The following is a 13,752-nucleotide window of genomic DNA, read 5'->3' as shown; positions in this document are numbered from 1 at the left end:
AGAATAAGATAAGAATACAAGGCAGATTGAACAAACACGAAATGCCCAATGCTACAGTAAGGTACATCGTTTAATGTTTTGCTAGTTGGTCATGAGGTAGTTTGATTGGTCAGTCATTAGGTATGTACATTAGGGTCATTAGGCCACCTCACGATTTGATGCGATTACGATTCAGAGGCCTTCAATGCGATGATACAACGATTATCGATGCATCTCGAGGCAGCTTTTTTTTGTGATCAATAGTTTGTCAATTTTCTCCTGCATAATTTTTTTGTATATATCATTTCTGTTTACTCACTGTGTACTACTAAAACAAAGCATATTTGTAACGATCCACCATTAAAATAAACAGGAAACAGATGAATTTACTTCCATTACCTTTTAATAATTGGAAGGTTACATCTACCAACATATTTCCCATTGCACAGAACCAGCAGGAAAAGTAAAGCGCACCAGTAGCAGCATGTATAAGGTTAACAAACTTCAGCATATTCTGAATGACCTTCATAAAAAAAAAAAATCTGCCGTTATTCACAAATAAATAATAGACTTCTGAATTCAAACTAAAATCCTGAGCATCGAATCTCTGACAAAATCATATTTTTGCTGTATAGCAAAGTCAAAAACAGCTTTCATACAAAATATAGATTTCTGTACCAGCAACTCTCAGACAAGAATGATGCTTGCAGACGTCAATATTATTCACAAATGCAGTGTCAGTGAAATGACGTTGTGATGGGACGTCGTATCTGGGTTCCAAAGTGCGCAACAAAGCACGAAAGCCCTGCTTCTCAGCAACCGAATGCAGCCACAAATCCTTTGCGATAAAAGTTACGATCGACTTTGTGATTTGCTTTGCCTTTTCCGAGTTGGGTGGAAAATTAGCTATCACCTGCTTGATGGTTCTCTGGTTGGCAGCAACTTCAGCTGGTTGTTTTTCCTCCTGGTTCGGGTGGAAATGTGCTATGTGGTTTCTCATATTTGTGGTGTTCCCAAAATATTTGAAGCTTGTATGACAAAGCTTGCATATTGTCTGGCTCTTGTCCAGCTCATTTTTACCTTCAACTACGTGAAAGCTTTCAGACGCTCGCTATAAATCCAGTGGGTGCGGGTCGGAGTTTACGTTCAGCCATTCTGGTAGCGTCTTCCACTTAGGTGCACCACCATAAACTGCCCGGGCGGAACTTCCCACTTTCCGTGTTTATCGATTATTGACATTTATGAATTGATTAATAATCGTCAATGTCCGCATCGCGATGCATTTAAGAATCCTATTATTTTCCCCACCCGTAATGTACATAGTTTGTTGTTAAGTGGTTTGCCAATTGTTCAGTCAATGTCGGTGTTGCTTTGTAAGTTAGCTAGTTTGTTGTTTTGCTAGTCAGTCGGTCGACCGTTTTGCTTGTCGGACGGTCAGTGGCTAAGTTGGTAGGCAGTTTGTTACTAAGTTAGTTAGTTGGTATCTTTTATTATACAGTATACATCGCCATGGATTGCTGTGTGGAGTGCAGACCTCCTTAATCGAGATCAGTACCAGCATGTAGATCATGATTGATTCATCATACCATATCTACACATCACATTTGAGCCAAATCCCTTTACAGTTTTTATGACAGGCTGATGAGAAACAAATAGATATACAGTCATCCCTCATTTATCGCAGTTAATTGGTTCCAGACACAACTGCGATAAGTCAGTTTTCCGCAGAATGGGATTCCTTATTTATAAATGGAATATTTTTGTAGTTGGAGCACAAAAAACTTGTTTACGACCTTCAAAACACTTGTTGTTTTAGGGAGACAATTTTTAACATCTGTCCAGGGACAACAGATGAAAAATAGCCATCTGGCTAATTCTGGTGCACTTGCAGCAATGCTATTTAATGTACACTTTCCCTGTCAAATAAAGCAATAAACAAAACATAAAATAAATAAGCCTGTTTTATGCTTTCCGCATCCATGAGGTCCGTGCGGACAAATGGCGTCATTTTTGCACACACGCCCCCTCGACCGGCCCTTTCCATGCGGAAAATTCCCGCTCCACGCACCTCCAAATTTTTCTAACTACGCGGACGGAGACACGCGGAAAAAAATGGCAGCCGAGCAGCTGAAGTACAGAAATACCGTCAGTTATGAGGCAGCCTACCCTGACATAAAGAAACACTGACACATGTTGTCTTAAGTCAACTTGTTTGTTTTTTGTTTTGCCGTGCTCAGTATTCCTTTTGCAAGCACATTCTCCTGCTGGCGTACAAGTCCCTGTGGTGGGAAGGATGACGAGCTGCGATTGCATCACTCCTATTCAAAGGACGAGTGGGCCACCTTCTCTTCCTTTTCTGCCGCAGCAGCAAATAAATGCAACACAATTCCTCTTCTTCAAGAAGTATACGCGCAAGTGTCGCCATGTTGGAAGTCAAGCAAACAATGGCAAACTTCTTCCACTCTAGTTTAGTACCATGGTAGACGCGTGTTTTCGATACACTGCCCCCTGCAGTTTGGGAGCTGACGCCACACGGAGTCTACAGTCGCACACGGTTCCGCACGGCTCTTTTCCACGCGTCTCGTTCGAGCGGAATGTATAACCCAGCCTTTAGAGCCCTCTAGACAGGAAATAACACTCCTATAGTCACCTTTACACACATAATACCCAATATTGTAGACATACTAATAGAAAATAAGACATCATATGGAATCATGTAAGCATTGGAAGAGTTCCTTGTTGTTGTTTCTTTTTTTAAATCCGGGACTTGTTACGGTGGCCAATGTAACATTATAGTGACCATTGTAGAATACCACGTATCTGTGTGTCTTTCAATGCATTTTCTGAATGTATTATATTTGTATTTTAGTTCATTGAGTTCATTTTTATGCCTCATTTTCATGCCTCATTTTATGCCTCATTCTTAATTTAGGCCCAAAATATGTAACATTTGCTTCAGTATGCATATTTTTGATAAATAACAGGCCTTAGTCAACCACAAAACAGCGATGATTGAAAACCTGTGACAGAGTGAAGCGCGATGTGGCAAGAGACGACTACATAGATCTAGAAAATGTTACTTCCTCCATTGGTGTAGCTTGAGGTTGCCTCGCAATGCATGCATCAAAGATCCGGGCAGTTTTTTCAAGTCGAAGCTGAAGTGGATCTGGTGGAATTTCTGACAGTTCCATCCAAGCATTCAGTCTCATCTCTTCTTCTTTGGCTACTCCCACTCCATTTCTATCCATCGCTCCATCTCCACCTCCTCCTGCTCCTCTGTGCCCTGTGGGAGAGCACTGGTGTGGAGCATGGTTGACTGGCTGGTCAGGGCGTGGAGGATAGGAAGAAAGTGTACATGTGTAACTAACAGGCTGCTTCTTGCATTGATCTGCCCAAAGGAACACCAGTGACCTTTTCACTTCTTAACTTGAAATGTGCACTTCCAAAAAAAGAACACTACTTGATTCAGTTGGAGTGCTTTCTGCTCCCCCACTGAGCTGCACTTCATTTGGTTCTACCGGTTAAATATGCATGTGTGTGTAAGTGTGTAAGTGCATGCCAGTGTGTGTGTTGTGTTGTTTGGCCAGGCAGGAACAGCAGTGGGTCAAAGGTTGTTTGTGTAAATATGTCAGAGGCGGCGCTCATGCAAATGCACCTCACACATCTTTTTTTTTTTTTTTTTTTTTTTTTTTTTTACTGTTGCACACGCGTAAAAAGAAGCTAAGCACCGTAAAATATGAAAAACAAGAATAGCTAACAATGATAGTAAATACCGCCTTGATGTGCATGATGAGCCTTGGAAATTAAACTGACAGCGTCATAAAACCTTGAATAAATGTACAGACTGCAAAATCGAGTTTTAGCGAGGGGGGGGGTTGTATTTCACAAATGTAAAAAGAAGTTAATCACCGTAGAATATAAAAGAAGAAGAATACATTCTGCCTTGATGTGCATGGTGACCCTAGACATGGGAAGTGGCACCATCATAAAACCTTTAATAAATGTACAGACTGTTTATATGCAAAATCGTTTGTTTTTTTAAGTGTAAAGAAGTTGATCACCGTAAAATATTTTTAAAATCAATTCTGCGTCCATATGTATGGAGATGAAACTGACACCATAAAACGTTCATCAATTCTACTGGCAAAAAAACCCAAACAAGCATTTAACGCATTTAAACACATTTAATCTTAATGAAACACAGCAAAGGTGATTTGTGTTACAGATGCCCTTCAACACATAAAAAAGGCAAAGAAAAAGCAAAACACATTCAGTCATTTGCTTTGCAGTGTTGTGCATTCATTTCCCCTAAAGTGTGGTCAAATTCCAAATTGCACGGACCCTAGTGGCATTCAGGTGCAGAGGTGTTAAAAGAGATTTCTACGGTATGTTGTGATAAATGAAGCCAGGTGTATGGTCCCAAATTCATTTTGGCTGAGCGACAGCATTCCCACACGTGTATTTATGAGGGAATTGCAATTTGTAGTTCCCATACAGTGGTGTGAGTGTGTATGTCATCCAGGTAGCCTATACTGTATGTGTGTCCTCAGGCACACACACTGCTAACACCGCATGTATTTATTCCATTATGGAATACACCGCCGGGTACCCGGGCCGACACAGAGGGCACGCTCCCTTCACACTGACACAGGTGCTGCACCTCCATGCTGTAAATTCTCTGCCTCTAGCAGAGGTTATCAGATGTCTGCCTCCAACCTGCTGAGCGAGAATGACACTGCCGGGATAATGGCGCCTGTTCACACCAAAAGGGGGGCGAGGGGGGTCATTGAAGTGGGACCTTCTCTCACAGTGGGTTCAAATAAAAAAATATAGAGGTGGATAGTGTAACGATGGAAAGACACAATTGTTGGAATGAGGGAGCAATCACACACAAGCACTAGAAAGAGAGGGGAAGATGAGTGTGAGGGGGAAGATGAGTGCTGGGGGGCGTGTGTGGGGGTGTTCAGTGCTTTACATTTAAGCAGGCACAGCACCACCATGTGGAAGTGGGATGATACAACATTTAGAAGCGAATCCAATGCCAAATATTTTTGGAGAAAATAAACCGCGCTGCTATCCAAAATGCCATGCATACATAATTGCTCATTAATCTCTTTCCAAGAAGCTTTTCCAATGCCAAAAGACTAAATAGATCGATGATTTATTCAATTAATGAAATATATTATCCTCAGCCTTATTACCATGAGTATATTTATCATCTGATGCAGTATTAGTCATCCATTAATCTGTTTCAAAAGAACCTTTGCATTTTACTCCGATGTCTGCTGCCTCTTGGCCAGGTCCGCATTGCAAATGAAATCTGCTCTCAGTGGCCTTACCTGAAAAAATAGTTGCATGACTCCTATTTATTGTAGTTTTACAAATAAAATAAATATATCCTACAATCTAATTAAAATGTATTTATTTTTCCTGATATTTGTCTGTTTTATTTATTTAAAATGTCTATAAGACAAGTACAATAACTGTTTTGCGGTATTACGGTACAGTATCGTTTTAAGTTTATTTTAAGAAAACAATCTGGAAAATATGTTTAATTGCAGTAAAAAAAAAAAAAGAATAAAAATGTCATACACTAATTAATATTTAATTGATATTTTAAGATTTATAGGACCCGTAATTTGGCATCCAAAGATATGAGCTAACTATGTGATATTTTTGTATATGAGCAAATATATTTTTTATTTTCTAAAATGTGGGTATATGTGTTAAACAATGGAGAAAAAATAGATTATCCAATCATTTAATCAACCAATACAGAAGGGACACAAACCATGAAGTTTTTTGGGATCCGATATGTGTGTGTGTGTGTGTGTGTGTGTGTGTATATATATATATATATATATATATATAAAATAAATAAACTGTAATTCAATTTTAAATAAATTTAACTTTAACCATTGCATCTGAAATATTGGAATATAATCTCATTTAATAAAATAAAAATAGAATATTGAATGCAATGTAATTATTAATATAGATAAAATAATTAGTACTAGTATAATTGAAACTGACAGGTCCAAGCAAGCCGTTTGTTTCCTGCAACGTTATTAATTACACGTTATTCACTATTCACATATTCATTTAAAAGCCCAAAGTAATGAGCAAACTGGCGTACGTCGTCATATGCTCAAGTACTGTATGTGCGACGCAGGGAACACGCTATTGTTGGAGCACGGTTGTAATTACACCGGCAGAAACGTTCAATCACCACCCGTCCAATTAGGAAGACCACAGTTTGTTCTCATCAGGCCATCTTCACATCTTCTCTGCCCTTTAACCGCCTAGTCATTTGCATAATCTCCCTGGGAATACTGCAGGGCAATGGGGGGGCTGTGTCAACACATATGGTTCATATGGAAAATAGTTTTTAAGATCAAATCAAATGCAAGACAAAAGAGTGGCGCAATAAACTCGTTAAACAACAACAAACAGGGAAGCAAAATATGTGCCAGCATTTGTATGTTGCTGCTGGATTGTCCTGCAGCAAATTCTCTGCAAAATTAAAAATGTCGTTATTGACGTGCGGACATAGTCTAACGGCGAGTGTTGGTAGATGACCGGCATGTACCACACAGGACAGCTGGTAGATTTTCTCTTGGGAAAGGGTTGCGAAGGCATGGCAAATGTCAGAAATGACAGCTTTCGCAACACTTCATCATACATTTATGAAACATTTATTATTTGGCTCTCTTTCGTCAGGGACCCGTCTCCCGGAGAAAGGTCCGACCACAGGCAGCATCATCGGCGCCATCATCGGAGTCATTATCATCCTCGCCATCATCGGCACCGCCATCGCCATGTATCGCAAACATCGCAACAACAAGCTCAACGGAGAGTGAGTGGAATGTGTCACACAGCACACACTCGTGCATTTTTTGGTGACTGCCTTCAATACAACATGTCTTATGTTGCAGCGGCCCCCCCAAATACAAGCCCCCTCCACCAAAGAAGAACAACAACATTGCTGGGAGACCTGTGAGGTTTTATTTCTTTTTTTATGTCATTTATTTTGAAAAGTGACTCATTTTGTGTTTGTAGCAGGTGAACAGAAATACCGTCCCAGCGGCTGAGGAGCGCCCCCTACAGAACCAGTACTACAGTACACAGGACGCCGAGCCTGTGACAGTAAGGGAGCGTGTTGTTTTAAAAGTGCAAAGAGCATGACAGTCCTTTATGTACTCTGAATTTTTCATTATGTCTGCTTGTTTTTTTTATTTTATTATGGTTATTATTATGTTGTACTTGTAGTGCAATTTGATACGTCTTTAATACGTGTTTAATGTACAACTGTGCACTCTACTTAGATTCACAGACGGTCCCTTGCACTGATTATTAGTTGGTGTATGATATATTTTGTATAATATACAGTAAATGGATTTCAAATATATTTTTGGAGCAAAGGTAGCATGTCTTTGCAATTTCATACATTTTAATATTATAATTAATTATGTATTCATAGTATGTTATTACTGCTATTATTATTATGATTGCTGTTTAATTTATTGTACATAAAATACAATCAAATAATTACATAAAAATACAGAAATTCATATCCATGTTAATTTTTTATTATTAATATTGAATTCATTTTAATTAATACATATAATTAAATATATTTACTTTCATTATCTACATTTTCAGTGTAAAAATGAACAGAATTTAATATACAGTGGTGTGAAAAAAATGTTGCCCCCTTTCTGATTTCTATTCTTTTGCATGTTTGTCGCACTTAAATGTTTCAGATCATCAAACAAATTTAAATAATAATCAATGACAACACAACTGAACACAAAATGCAGTTTTTAAATGAAACTTTTTATTATTAAAGGTGAAAAAACTGAGAATGAAAGTAATTGAGATCTATCAGTGTGGAAAAGGTTATAAAACTATTTCTAAAGCTTTGGGACTCCAGCGAACCACAGTGAGAGCCATTATCCACAAATGATGAATACAAGAAACAGTGGTGAACCTTCCCAGGAGCGGCCGGCCAACCAAAATGACCCCAAGAGCGCAGCGACGACGCATCACAAAAGACCCCACAACAACATCCAAAGAACTGCAGGCCTCACTTGCCTCAGCTAAGGTCAGTGTTCATGACTCCACCATAAGAAAGACACTGGGCAAAAACAGTCTCCATGGCAGAGTTCCAAGACCAAAACCACTGCTGAACAAAAAGAACATTAAGGCTCGTCTCAGTTTTGCCAGAAAACATCTTGACGATCCCCAAGACCTTTGGGAGAATACTCTGTGGTCTGACGAGACAAAAGTTAAACTTTTTGGAAGTCGTGTGTCCCATTACATCTGGCGTAAAAGTAACGGCGCATGTCAGAAACCAAAAGTAAAATGTGGTGGTGGTAGTGTGATGGTCTGGGGGTCTTTTGCTGCTTCAGGACCTGAAAGACTTGCTGTGATAAATGGAACCATGAATTCTGCTGTCTACCAAAAATTCCGGCCATCCGTTCGTGACTTCAAGCTGAAACCAACTTGGGTTCTGCAGCAGGACAATGATGCACAACACACCAGCAAGTCTACCTCTGAATGGCTGAAGAAAAACAAAATGAAAACTTTGAAGTGGCCTAGTCAAAGTCCTGACCTGAACGCTACTGAGATGCTGTGGTATGACCTTAAGGCCCTTCATGCTGGAAAACGCCAACGTGACAACAATTCTGCAAAGATGAGTGGACCAAATGCCTCCATTGCAAGTTATCGCAAACTTGATTTGATTGCAGTTACTAGGTTTAGGGGGCAATCACTTTTCCACAGAGGGCCATGTAGGTTTGGATTTTTGTTCTCCCTTAATAATAAAAAGTTTCATTTAAAAACTGCATTATGTGGTGTATGTGACTAGTATTTCAATTAGTTTGATGTTCTGAAACCTTTAAATGTGACAAACATACAAAAAAATAGGAAATCGGAGAGGGGGCAAACACTTTTTCACACCACTGCCTCGTTTTGGTCCCAATCCGGGGAGTAAAACACCAGGTGGTTCCACTAGAGAGCTGTAGTTGTATAGCCGGGTGTTTATTTACCAAAAACACAGAGGATTTGGAAGTCGCTAATACCTGGAGAGAGGCTGTGATATTTTTTTTTTAACATTAATAGCGATTTGGAGTGCATGAGAAAATGGGAAGCGAAACATATCTCTCTTTGACCACATGATCATTTATTAACAAGCAGTATTGCACAACACATCAGCTATAGAACTAATGTTGTAATAGCGGTGAGTACTGCTGATGAGTTCATTGTAAACAACAGTACGGCAAGTGTAACACGCATGAGCTTCACACCGAAAGCACATGCGGAGATACATAAAGCAGCTGAATGCTGACCATAAAACCAGTGCAGCTTTCTTGTGGAGTGAATAAAACCTCCATCAGAAGGTTGTAATAAAAACAGAAAATGCAATGTATCAATGAATGTATTACGACATTAGCAGACACCACTTGGCCTTTAACCCTTCTGCAGGACCTAGACACGTATCAGGACGACGACAATGGCGAAGGGGAGAGGGAGCACTACTACGCCGCCGCCCCCTCCGGATGGGACGATCCCGGAAACGATGATGCGCCACCTTTTTATGAGCACAGCAGCAACGAGCCTCAAGACCACCGTCGTCAGGGTGTTAACGTGGGACGCGAGGACAGCTTTGTGTCTCCTGCCATGTTTGTGTGAGCATACCACCAAGCCTGTACATGTATATACTGTATATCAATATACACACACACACACACGTGTGTGCGTGTGTTTGTGTGTGTGTGTGTGTGATGGAAGAATGTGAATTTTGGAATGTTTTCCAGCTGAAGGATTTTTATTTTTCATCCACTTCAGCTGTGTGTGTTTTTTTTGTTTGTTTTTGAATCCTTAACCATTGAGCAAGGAAGTACAAAATGTTCCTCATGTGGACATTTTTGGGAATTTGAAAGTGTAGATAAGGCATATCTTTTTATAAATAACTTATTAGTGCTGAATGTTACGTCAGAGTGGGAGTACATGTACAAGTAACGAAGTCTGTTCTTCGTTTACAGCAGCAGCGTACTTTTAATGACCGGGTTTTTTTTTGTCTCCGTGGTTACTCGCGTATTTTTTGTTTTTATTTCAATTTTTTGTTATTTCTTTTATACCGATATTCAAATATTAGTTTAACTAGCAGGATGTTGCCACAGATTAGGGTAAATCCGGATTAAGGTCATGAAATCTGCTCCACTGAAAGATTAACTTTCATACAAAAAAAAAACAAAACAGAGCTTGATGCTAATGTGTCCACAATCAGGGTCAAAGGTAAAACGGGTCAATCATTTTAAGTTGTTTTTTTTTAACTCTTCTTTTTATTAAGTGCATTTATTCATAATTTTAGTGCCAATGCTATGAAATCACGTTTTGGAGGTAAATGTATTCAACTGTTATTGATTGCTAGGCATGATTTTAAAATAGCAAAGTCATTTGGAGGTCTTGCTGATTTCAATAAAAATCGGAAATTGTTCAATTTTGCAGAATATAATTTTCCATCCCCTCCCAGTAGTAATTCCGCCTTTTCTCCATCCGGTGGCAGTACGGGTTTAAAACGAAGGAGCTCTTGCATGATGAGCAGCACTGACTTCAAGGAAAGCTGCACTTTTGGGGGGGAATTTTGCCCATCATCCACCATCCTCATGTGAGACATGAACACATATGTCTTTGTCTTTTCTGTGCATTCTAAAGATCTAAAAACAGATAAAAAGAGACAGCTCATTACTGCACGTAATGGGACACGCGTATGCTGCCTACAAAGGCCGCTATTAAAACACCTCCAACAAGGTTTTATGGTTTTATATACATGCTGTGACCATGTAGTAACATTTACATTCATGGTTCTTTTAAGCAGTACCAGAACTTATTTACTAGGCGCACTGATTTCACATAGCAACATGGAAACCAACGCCTACAGCTAGCGTTAACTTTTCCAAAATAAAATCACGGCTGCAGTGGCGGCAGGTCCAATATGTAGCCTTACCTTGTTGGTAGTGTTCCCATTACGTACTGTAATGAGCTGTCTCTCTTTATCTCTTTTTATATCTTCAGCACAGAAAAGAGAAAAACATTTGTGCTCACATCTCACACAAGGATTGTGGATAATGGACAAAATTTTTTAAAAAGTGCAGTTTTCCTTTAAATGCAAAAAAAAAACCATTTACTGACGTTTGAGAGTGTTTGAAAACTGAGAACAAGTGTTAATTTGGTGAAAAAAAAGTCTGCGCACAGCACCTTTTCATCATCAAAACTTAATTAGTTTACTTATTAGGATAAAAGCCTCAAGATGCATTACATCATTCTCAAGAGACTTCTTTAAAAAGTGTAAATAAAACGTAACAAAACAATTAAATATACTGTATGAATAGGATAATACAGTCATTTATGGAGGAGTGCTAGTGAAATTCTAAACTAAACACAAAAAAATCAAGCTTTTTAAATGGGGAAAAAAAATATTTTGTAATTTTTTACAGGTAATAAAAAATTAGAAAAAAATCTGGAAGTGTATGTTTTTCATTAGACATCAGTGCGATGCAGCTCAGCATGTGCACAACTGCCTGCCATAGTGAGGCTGCCTCCTCCCCCTTTCTCTTCTGGTCTGACTCATCTATTTCTATCTTGAGCTGCACATCGTCCAATGGTGTACTCGCGCTGCATGACAAGTCCTCCAGCACATGATGGAGGAAAAAAAAAAAAAAAAAAAAAAGGCCATTTTTAGCCCAGCGTGATTCATTTCCTGCACGGAGACTGACTGCACCCAAAGACTTAAATATCTTCTCTTGGAAATGCTCCTCTACACCTAGTCACGTGTGTACCTGCGCTGTCCACTAGGGGTGGGACAAAATATTGAGTACTCCTGTGCTGCACTGAGTGGTAAAATAGATGAGACAAAATGGAGAGGTTGGCTAACATGGGTGCTACAAAATATGAATATTGCAATATGCTGTATCCTTATCCCACCAATATCAAATATCAGCATTGCTGATCTCCAGTGATCTCCTCTATATGCTAATAAACTTCTTTTAACACAAGAAACGTGCATCAAAATGATCTGTTATTTTTTCGGGTAATATATCCATTATCACACGATCGCTGTATGAAAAGGGTTTGATATAATTGACAAAATATTATATGATTGGAAAGCGTCTGTGTTATTTTGTGTCCCACCATACCACTCTAGCTAAAGAAATTGACGACAGCCGCCATTAGAGAGTGATCGCTGGAAAGTATGACAGAAATCTGAAAAGCGGTTTTAGCATGAAATTATCATGCTGCAAAGCAAACTGGAAGTCGGCCATTTTCCTTCAAAGCAGCAATTTTCACCGTCATCCAGGTTTCTTACTTGAACAAACTCCTCCTCGGGTGTTAATCCGATCGCTCTCCAATTTGAACCAAGCCAATTATACAGAAGGTCGAGCTTCTGTGTTTCCACCCTAGGGTGCGGGCCGAGCGAAGATGCGTGTTTTCATTGTTTGCCACACGAGACGAATCCCTGGGCTTGAACTCTGACATTTAAACATTTGTCTTCATTTCAGTATATTTATGAGGTAGGTACATACACCCAGTCATTTTCGAGTGTTTGAAATTCTGAACGCGTTATTTGTCCACACATTTTCATTCGCTAGCTAGCCAACATTAGTTCTCTTGCCCCTCAAATTTACATTTTAATATTTAAAGTGACGTTTGCATAGTAGCTGGTTGTAATGCTTCCCAGTTATCATATACCCTAATATTACATTATGCTACGCAGCCATGCGATACCGTAGATCCCCGATTTTGCGGGAGTGAGACCCGGGACCACCAAAGAATGATGGAAATAATTGATACGCCCATAAAAATATACATTTATATTTATCTATAATCATAATTGACACACTGCAACCCCTTCCCACCTGCCCCCCAAAATACCGTCTCGCTAGCTTGACGTTGATGTTCTTCTCATTTCGATCAACATGTGCAATAAGTGACTGTTGTAATTATTAGATTAGATTCCGCTCCAGAACCATCATCTTCTCTCTATTACCTTTGCTCACTTCCATCACAAGTGGGTCTGTGTGGTGCAGATAATACTATCATACTACTTGTGTATTATTAATGTACGTGTTCTAATTTTATCCGGGTTACATTATCTACAGTATATGCTGACTGTGTGTGCATTAACAGCGAAATCAATGTACGTATAGAGAAGGAGCAGGACGACGTGCGGGTTGCAACTCTCCAGTGTCTTCGTGTGTATTGATTAGAAGGAGTGATGACATGCACGAAAAGAAGGCCATAAGAGTCAATGAGATAGTAAAGTGCTCAAGATAACTGTGGTATTATAGGATTAACAGGCTGTGTGTGAATTGCCAAGCAGGTAACAAGCACAGGCCGAGCATAAACCTTCTAGCGTCAATGCTGCCAAGCTGCTTTGAAAATAGAGGAACCAAAGAAGACCAGGACTGAGACGACCAGGCTGGACACCAAAAAGGGAGGAGGGAATTGTTATGGCATCCCGGAAAAAGGAAGTAGGTGAGTGTGGAATTAACGTGTGACCTGGAGTGGCACTGGCCGTACTGTCATGGCTGACTAACCTGATGGACCCGGCCTGCCCGGCCTCCACCTCCTCGTCATCATCAACATGTGTATGACCATGATGAGCATGTTTGGATGCATGCTGCTAGCTTGGTTGGTGAGTACAAACACACACGCCTCAAGCTCATAAAAGACAGGCCTGCTTGAGCCTGATAAGTGTCCTTAACGTCT

General features: G+C 39.7%; 1 protein-coding gene across 2 annotated transcripts in view; it reads left to right on the top strand.

Annotated features, from left to right (window-relative positions):
• Window positions 1–12,848, top strand: part of si:ch73-22o12.1 (nectin-2) — a 160,394-nt gene extending 147,546 nt beyond the window's left edge. The window contains exons 7-10 of one of the 2 annotated variants that reach the window (XM_054781184.1): window positions 6,700–6,835; window positions 6,915–6,975; window positions 7,042–7,125; window positions 9,466–12,848. In XM_054781184.1, the coding sequence (XP_054637159.1) occupies window positions 6,700–6,835; window positions 6,915–6,975; window positions 7,042–7,125; window positions 9,466–9,672 (488 nt within the window). In that variant the 3' untranslated portion in view covers window positions 9,673–12,848. Of the gene's footprint in view, window positions 1–6,699; window positions 6,836–6,914; window positions 6,976–7,038; window positions 7,126–9,465 lie in introns of both variants that reach the window. The other variant, XM_054781183.1, reaches the window with a different exon arrangement.
• The last annotated feature ends 904 nt before the right edge of the window (window positions 12,849–13,752 follow it).

Source organism: Dunckerocampus dactyliophorus, chromosome 7 (assembly GCF_027744805.1).
Source record: "Dunckerocampus dactyliophorus isolate RoL2022-P2 chromosome 7, RoL_Ddac_1.1, whole genome shotgun sequence".
In the NCBI taxonomy this organism is placed as follows: Eukaryota; Metazoa; Chordata; class Actinopteri; order Syngnathiformes; family Syngnathidae; genus Dunckerocampus; species Dunckerocampus dactyliophorus.
Note: the sequence above shows the minus strand (reverse complement) of the source record. Positions and strands in the feature narration are given on the sequence as shown.